Source organism: Elephantulus edwardii, unplaced genomic scaffold (assembly GCF_000299155.1).
Source record: "Elephantulus edwardii isolate Elephantulus edwardi_28Jun2011 unplaced genomic scaffold, EleEdw1.0 scaffold00098, whole genome shotgun sequence".
NCBI lineage: Eukaryota > Metazoa > Chordata > Mammalia > Macroscelidea > Macroscelididae > Elephantulus > Elephantulus edwardii.
Window position 1 is genome coordinate 8217062 of NW_006399848.1, and position 9389 is coordinate 8226450.

Genomic DNA, 9389 nt, shown 5'->3' on the forward strand with positions numbered 1-9389 from the left:
AGGGTCTTCTTCTCCTGTGCTGTCTCTCCACCCTTCCAAGCATGATGTCCTTCTCCAAGGGGTGGTTTTTCCTGACCACATACCCAAAGTGTGTGAGACAAAGCCTCAAAATCCTAGCCTCCAAGGACAAACTTGGTTTTACCCTCTCCAAGAAAGATTTATTTGTTCTCCTGGTGGTCCATGGTATGTTCAAGACAACTCAAAGGCATCAGTTCTTCTTCTGTCGTCCTTAGTCATTGTCCTGCTCTCTGAAGCATAGCAAGTAATTGCAAAGGCCATGGCCTGGATCAGGTGTACCTTAGGCTCTCGACTGACATCATTGCCTTAGTGTTCTGGCGAGATCCCTGACAGAAGATATTCCCAATTCAGTTTGTCTTTTGATTTCCTGACAGCTGGTTCTAAGGAAATTGTGGAGCCAAGAAAGCTGTAGTTGTTAACGTCAGTCTCTTCTCCATTTAGCATGGTGCTGCCAGTTGGCCCAGTGGTGAGAATCTTTGTCTTCTTGATGTTGAATTTCAATCCATATAGATTAAGGGCAGTGAGTTTGAGTTCTTGACCTTCTGCAACAAATGGTTCAGATTCTCCTCCTCAGTTTAGGCAACCAACGTTGTGTTGTTTGCCTGATGTAGGTTGTTGATGAATATTCCTCCAATCCTGATGTCACATTCCTCTTCATAAAGCCCAGCTTCCCAAATGACCTGTTTCTACATATAGATTGAAAAGATATGGAGATAAGACGCATTCCTGACACTCTTTTCCTGATTTTGAACCATGCCCGTTATATAAATGTAATCATAAACTTTACTTAACCATTTACCCACTGGAGAACATTTGGGTGGTTTTCAGTTTTTTGCTATTACAGATGATAGTGTTAAAAACATTCATATAAAAAATGTCTCCATGATTATAATAGTTTGTTTTTTTTAAGTGTACCATCTTTTATGGGAACTCTTATATAACAGAATAGAGCAGGAAAAACAAATGAGAACGAAAATTACACGAGATGTTTGCTTTATGTACAAAGGACTCTGTGCCTTTCTCACAGTCCTTATTTGTTATGATGAGTTATTTATGTATTCCTTTTTAGAAAAATCATCTTTTCCATCTATTTGATATATTTAGAGATTGATTGTAGATTTTGTAACATAATCATTTTAGAAGGCTGTAAAAACTAACTTTGGTTTACATGCTACACATTTTGATGCTAATTCAGCAGCATTGTTTTATATCAAATGTAGATTTTTGAATTGAATTTTATTTTTTTATCTGACTTATAGTTATCAGTAGTCATTAGATTTTACATTTTAGTCACTAGTCATTATTTCTAGTCATTTGATGACTTTTATCTAAAATCAGCATGCTATTTAAGTATGATTTAATGTAATTATTACATTTATTATTCATATAATTTGATCATATGCTTACTCATAATGATTCTCTTTAAAAAGAATAACCTATCTATTATTGTATAAAGATGGAACTTTTTGCCTATAAGCTTGTATGAGAATATAAATTGAAAGTATTTGCACAGCAAAAACAATTGTCAATAAATCTGAAGATGTACAACATCTTATTTTCAGAAGGAAGTAGTATGATTGGTACTGAAGAAACTAACTTTGATCGTGGTTATGTGAAAAAGAAATTAGAACATGGACTTTCACGAATATGGCAGGTTTGGTTTTCTTTTTCAGTTTTTTCTTATAAAATCAATGGAAAGCATATCAGAGTTCTTTCTGAAATACAAGTTTTCAGATTTTCTCTTATTACTGTATTCTTTGTATGTTTAATCATGTTGGGTTTTCTGAAATCAGACTTTGTCATTTAATTTACTTTCTGTAATTTTGTCAGTTTTAGTTTATTTTAAAATATTTGAGATCTGAAAATTACCTTTGGAATTATCCATCTTTTTCATCTTCAGGGAACTAGCAAGTATATACTTTCCTAAAGAAATTACTTTCTCGTTGAATATTCTGTTCATTTTTGGTTCACTTATTTGTATATTGTTAATTTCTTTTTCTTTTTAGTTTAGGAATGGGTTCACTAAATAGTGATATATACATACACTTGGTCAGATTCTAGTTTAGAATGAAGAAATTGTTTCTAGTTGCTTTCAGTGAATCTTAATTACATAACCATGTTTAGGAAAATGTGCTTTTTAATCTTTCCTCCCCTCTTTGCAATAAAGTCGTTCAGTTATGGATTTTAAGTAAATAAATTTCTTTTGTACTTACTAGATTAAAGTGTAGGCTTTTTAAAGATAACTTTTAAAAATTCTTTTTGGATTATGAGTATAAAGAACTCAATGACTCAAACTCACTGCCCTTAAGTCAGTTCTGATTCTTAGCCTCCTGATTTCTGAGGCTGTTCGTCTCGGTGGGAGTTGATTGTCCTAATGTGTAGTGTCTTTAGTGGTGTAGCATGCAGTGATCCCTGCCATCAAGGGATCTGAGTGTGCTGTGGTTTTTTCCTAAGTATATTTTGTTTTAATAAGGACGTTGATTTTTTTTAAATTTAACAGCCTGTTTAATGGTGATTTTTTTAAAAAAAATTGTGGGAAAATATATCCTGAAAACAACTTTTATTTAAAAAACCCATCTAAGGGTTATAATTTAATACCCTTCTTTTTTCTTTCAGTTTAATATATTATTAAAATTTTATACTGATTTATTTACAAAGGTTGAATACGTTGTTTTTCATACAAGATCCTTCCCATTTCCTTCACACCCACCCACCCTCTCATCTAACTTTTTATAGCACATTTAGAAGTTAAATATGACTTGAATTTATTTGGCTAAAATCCAATCATTATTGTCATATGGCATTTATAGCATTTATTTATCCTCCTTAAAGTAAACATTCATATATTGCAGAAATACTGGTAGCGTTTGATTTTGCAATACTTCCCCTGAACTTACTGTGATGTTTCATAATTCATACTGCTCCGTATTTTGATGGTGGTGTTGGTGTATCATCGAGTTGGAAGCCACCCATAGCAGTCCATCACGGGGGGAAGACTGCCCATCCTTATCCCATGGAGCTGGTGGATTCACGTTGCATGTCTTTATCCTTGCAGTGCAATATTGTGGGACATTTTTTATTCATTTTGACTCAGAAGAAGAAAGTCTTTATTTTTAAAATGAAAGGTTTGCATTCTAGTTCCAGGGCTATTAATTTTTTTTTTTTTTAATATCCTAGCTTTTAACTGATCTATAGGAGAAAGATGGTCGGTCTCCTGTGCTGTTTTCAACCTGGGAAACCCAGTGGCAGATTAGTTATGAGTCAGTTCCAACTCGATGGCAATGACTTTTTAGCTTTTACGAATTTTCAACATTGTTGAATTGCCCTTTGGGAATGTTAAGTTTTGATACCTCTTTTGAAGTTGAAGAATATGTGTTTTATTTACCATAAATGATGATTATTTTTAGTATATACAGTATAAAGAGGAAAACAGTGTATATTTTAAATATAGAGAGTATAAATATAATGAGTACCGCTAAACATCCATAAATAACCATAATTAATACTTTGGGGTGTTTCTGTTTTTCCTATCGCCTTTTTTTTATATGTAGTTGAAATAATATGTGAGTCCCACAAGATGTTTTTCATACCTTTAAAAGTTTTATTAACTGAAAAATTACACTTAAATGTATATTCTTTATTATTGTTGTTGTTATGTTCCCTCAAGTCACCTGTGACTCATAGTGACCATATGTACAACAGTTCTACCCTATCCTGAGCTAGTCTCACTGACTCTAACATACCTAATCCCATTGCCCAGGTTATTGTGTCAATCTATCCCATCCTGAGTCTTCCTCTCCTGCACTGTCCCTCTGCCTTTTGAAGCATGATGCCCTTCTCTAAGGAATGGTTCCTCCTGGCCACGTGACCAAAGTATATATGAGACGAAACTTCAAAAATTTACCTTCAAGGAAAAACTTGTACGTTAGATTTTCAGAAGTATGGCCAATCCTTCTTCCTAATCTGTCTTAATTTGAATGCTTACCCTTAGAACAGTATCTGACAGGCAAGCATTTTACAGAAAGGAACAAATGAAAGACATTTCCTCATTAGAGAAGTAGCCAGTAAATTCAGTGTCATGTCCTCCTCCACCCCATTGGCATGTGTGTCTTGACCCATCCCTTTCCCTGACCTACCACCATCCATCTCCTTCCACTCCTGCCTACCCATTCAACACCTCCCTCCCCTATCCAACTCTTGATATGATAGGATCCAACTTTTAGGTCTCAATTAACTTCTGTGATACCTGATGCCTCACACTGCTACTGATCTCTCACCTGTGACCAGTCTCTGTTGAGTTTAGGAGTTTCTAAATCCAAATTCTGGGTACTAGGTTTAGAGAAGGATTTCTGTCTCAGACAGTTCTGAAGAAAAGTCCTTTGTCCCTGAGCTTCTGCTCCAGGACTGACTTCTTGTGACTTAATATTAGTTTCCTTTTTATTGTAGAGAATTTGAATTGTGATCTCTCTGTGTTGTCCACTGGGGGGGGAAAATATTTCTTTAGCATTTGACAAATAAAAATGTGTTTTGTCTTTGTGTTGAGCATTTTGAGATATATATATATATATATAAACTTGTTAATTATATGATTCTAATCTATACCCATATTTGGTTGGGTTTTTTTCTGAATAAGTATATTTCTGAAGTAGAATTGATCTCCCAGAATATTTAGGACTTTTGTTAGGTTTTACTTTTATTTCTAAAACCTTGCCTTTTTGGTATTTGGATGCTATGCTAATGATGGTGATTAATGACCACTTTATTTTCTTTGTACTTTACCCATTTAATAAAAAAAAAATAAAATACAGCTGCTTTGTCCTGGGGTGTTTTGCTTTGAATACTGGTTTCTTTTAGCTTTTTAACTATTAGTTTTGTTCATATTTTTCTCATAAATTATATTTCTGGAACTTTAAAACTACTGGGTTTTGACTTTATTTTAAAGGGACACTTTAAAAAATACCTTTACCTTTCAGTAAGATAATTTATCTATATTTTTCATTAATATTTTAATTTATCCTCCTTTGATTTTAAGAAAGATTGAAATATAACATAAATTTAGTAGATACTGCAATTTCTTTTTAAATAATTTGTTAATTATTCCTATTTTTCCTCATATATTTTATATGATCTATGTCATTCAGGTACCCTTTATTTATTTGTTTTAGTTGCTTTTATTATGCTCTTGAATATGCAGGTAGTTAAGATTTTTTAATGGAGTCAGATTGACTGACTTTTGTCCTTATGTGGCTTCTTAGGTTCTTGTAAAATAGCAGGATGAATTGCTTCTGAAAGATCACAACCTTGAAAACCCCGGGGAGCACAGTTCTATGATAATCATAGAGTTATGTTGAGTTAGAACTAAAAACAGTATATCCCTCTTACTGATGTTGGTTATGGGCTGAAATAAGTAATTTTTTTGTCTGTCATGTTAAGATTACATGTTTGCTTCATTTTAATGTATAAACGTAGAATAAACAGGGAGCCCTGGTGGCCTAGTGATAAGAAGCTGGACTGCAGTCCCAAAGGCACGTGGTTCAAATACTCCAGCTCTGCTGAGGAAGAGGGCACTCTCCTCCCTTGCAGTTTACTCCTTATGAAAATGTGTGGGAGGGTTTCAGCTTTGAATTGGTTCCAACTCAAAAACACACAACAACAACAACAACAACGAATAAATAGTTCTACGAACTTACTTGAAGTGTCTTTTTTTGTTTTACAGGATGTTCAGCTAAAAGTGAAAACCTACTTGCTTGGAACTGACTTGTCTATATTCAAATATGATGATTTCATCTTTGTCTTGGATATAATTAGCAGGTAATATTTGAAATGTTATCTTATTGTTGTTATGTGCCGTCGAGTCGCTTGCAACTCATACCGACCCTATGTACAACAGCCCTAAACTCTGCTCTGTCCTGTGCACTGTCTCTGACACTCCCATCCCAATTACCCCAGTCACTGAATCAATCCACCTCATAGAGGACTTTCCCCTCCTGCGCTGTCCCTCCACCCTCTCAAGCATGATGTCCTTCTCCAAGGACCAGTCTCTCCTTACAACATGTCCAAAGTATGTTAGATGGAGCCTCAGAATCCTTGCCTCCAAGGAGCCACCCGGTTTAACCCTTTCCAGGATGAATCTGTTTGTTTTCCTAGCAGTCCATGGTACTCTCAATACTCTTCTCCAGCACCACAGCTCAAAGGCATCAATTCTCCTTCTATCCTCCTTAGTCATTGTCAAACTCTATGATGCATAACAAGTGATTGCAAAGACCATGGCCTGTATCAAACACACCTTAGTCTCCAGAGAGACACCATTGCTCTTCAGTGCTTTGGAGAGGACCCTAACAGCAGACTTTCCCATGGCAATGTGCCTTTTAATTTCCTGGGTACTGGTGCCAAGAGTGTTGACTGTGGAGCCAGGCAAACTAAAGCTGTGAATAATCTCTTAGTCATTATTTATTTTGAGTCAGTCAACCTAATAATCAGAGAACTCATGAGTCAGTGAATGAGGTACATCTTTTTTATAGAAGTAAAAATAACACACAGATTTATAATCTAATTACTGCTTTTCATGTATGTGGGGTTTTTGTGTTATGTTTTAATTTTCTTGTCTTTAAATATAGGCCAGAATGATCTTTAGAATTTAATATCTCTAGAACTTCCTCAAACGCTGAAATTTCTTTAATTTGTGATCTTACTTTATTCTTTTTTTGAGAGAAAAGGAAATTGGCTGTTTTTTTCCTGTAAGGTTGATTTTGAAATTGACACAAATTTTTCTGAAATTAATTTTATTGAACTAGGTTGATGCAAGTTGGAGAAGAATTTTGTGGTAGCAAGTCTGAAGTTTTGCAAGAGTCTATTAGAAAACAAAGTGTCAATTATTTTAAGAATTACCATAGGTAAGACTTCTAATAGAGTTTGAGTGAATTTCTTATATAATAGGAGTGCATTGGTCTACTCTTTAATTTTATGGCATCAATTAATTTAAATTAATTTCACATTTGAATGACTATACCTTTATAAGGTAATTTTTTAAGATAGTTATATTTTTTAAGATCTATAATTTTTAAGATAATTAATCAATTTCACTAAACAGTATAACATTCTTACTATAAGTCTTCATTGTTGACCTTCATCTTGATACCTTGTGGGTGAAAGGTGATTTTTACATGAGAGTTCACAAAGAATTTGCAGTCTTTTGTGCTTCATACATGGTATGTGCTAGTGAGACACTTAAACCGCTAGTGACAGTAGATACTAAGAAATTATTTGAAAGTATCTTACTTTTTAGGTAGTAAGGTATCTTCTAATGAAACACTTCATATGAAGACTCTAGCTGCCCAACACCACTGGCTAATCTGCTTTGCAAAAACAGTGTGAACCATTTACAAAAGGTATTTAAAGGGGAATTCTAGTGGCCTAGTAGTAAGGAGCTGCTCTGCCAACCCGAAGGCATGCACTTGAAATCTACCAGCTGCTCTCCGGGAAAAAGACTGGCAGTCTTTGCCTGCTCGATTTACTGCCAGTGGGTTTGATTAAAAACCCACTAGAGAGTCAGCTGTAAGTCAGTTTTGACCTGAGGGCACATAGCAGTAATAACAACATTGACAAATAAGCAGATAATAGATGATATGAACAATTTCATGCTTATAATTTTGATAATTTAGATGAACAAAATTTCTTATAAATTCAAACTTAATAAAGTGACAAATTATAGAGAACATGAATAATTTTATATCTGAAGAGAAATTCAATCTGTGTGCTTCAAAACACTTTCACAAATATATCTCCAGGGCTACTGGTGTAACTGGTAAATTCCACTAAACATTTAAGAAAGAAATAATACTAAGAGTCTTCCTAGAGTGTAGAAAAAACAGGAAACTGATACCAAAATATACCAAGATCCCTATAAGAATTTTGATGTTGGTTGAGTTTATGCCATTGACATGTAAACAAATCTGTCTTAGAAATACAATGAAAATGTGCTTTAGCAGTGAAGATAGTGAGAATTTATTTCATTTATCTTCTTCTTGTCATTAGGTACCTACTCACACCTGACCTTTCTGCAGGTTTTCAGAGGCTGTAAATTGCAGAACAGGATATTGCCCATTTTTCTCCCACAGCTGGTGGATTTGAACTACATCCCTTTGTGTTGGCAGAGCAACTCCTTAACCACTGGGCCATCAGACCACCTTTTGTTTTAATGTTGTTGTATGTGCCATCAAGATGGACCTGACTTATAGATGATCTTCTAGTGGGTTTTTAGAGGTGGTAGTTGTCTTTAAATATACCTTTAGTTGTTTGATTTTTAAGAATTCTTTTTCTATCTCTTCCTGATTTCTTTTGATTTCAAAAAATATTTTTTTAATATTGATTTGTGTACAAAATTCATATACATTGTATTTTATACGTTCCTTCATTCACTTTGTGTTTTGTATCATCATTCCCATATATTGGGTTCTCTTTAAAGAAAGAAGTTAACCAATGAGCAGGTTTTATTTACCAGCTATATAAGAACCACACTGGCTGTAAATTCCTACATGTAGTGTATAGTTAGGCAGTGAGCTACATGTATTCTGACATATTTTTTTGTGCTATTTAGCATAAAGCATTATTAGTAATTATGATCTCATAATTTGTAAATTATTTCTCCTTTTGGGGAATGATATGTAATTAGCTAAGGATATTTTTGAAACATGAATTGGTATCAAACTTTAGTTTACTTTCTTATTAAAAATTTATTTTTGTAGACATTGTTTTTTTACTATAATAAAACTAAGTTTAGTAAATATTTGAGGGCATTTTTATCTTCTACAAATAATATAACAAGTTAAAAGTAAACATTTGAATTTACTGTGTTAATTTAACTTAGTTTTCAAAGCTGATTATGATTCTACTAATCTTGTAGTTGTTTATATTGTATATCTTCCTGCTTTTTGAAGGCAGATATTTTTCTTTTCTTTTTACTTTTTGTTATATTCAATTTCCTTTTATAAGAACACGGCTTGATGAACTAAGAATGTTCCTTGAGAATGAGACCTGGGAGCTTTGTCCTGTTAAGTCAAATTTCAGCATCTTGCAACTTCATGTAAGTATTTCTTAAAAGGAGAGAAATCTCTCAAATAGTTTTTTTTAAAGGATGTATACGGATATGGAAGGATTTATGAAAATGATTAAAATAAATATGACCTTTCATGGCTGAACAATTCTGTCTCTTCTAAAAAATTTAGTTTAAAAAAAAATTTAGTTTATATACTTCATGAAGTTACTTTTTAATAAAAATAGAGGCACAATTAAGAGGATTCTTTTATTTTTTGATCAGGAGAGCTACTTTTTTTTACCTTTCACAGAAAATTAGCATTATATTTTATTTATGT

The 9389-nt window shown here is 33.5% G+C and overlaps 1 protein-coding gene across 1 annotated transcript in view; it reads left to right on the forward strand.

Annotated features, from left to right (window-relative positions):
- The window catches only part of CCDC132 (coiled-coil domain containing 132), a 125685-nt gene that overhangs the window by 64952 nt on the left and 51344 nt on the right, over positions 1-9389 (forward strand). Inside the window, exons 14-17 of the mRNA XM_006891472.1 lie at positions 1581-1672; positions 5735-5829; positions 6813-6911; positions 9010-9100. Coding sequence (XP_006891534.1) covers positions 1581-1672; positions 5735-5829; positions 6813-6911; positions 9010-9100 — 377 coding nt within the window. The remainder of the gene's footprint in view (positions 1-1580; positions 1673-5734; positions 5830-6812; positions 6912-9009; positions 9101-9389) is intronic.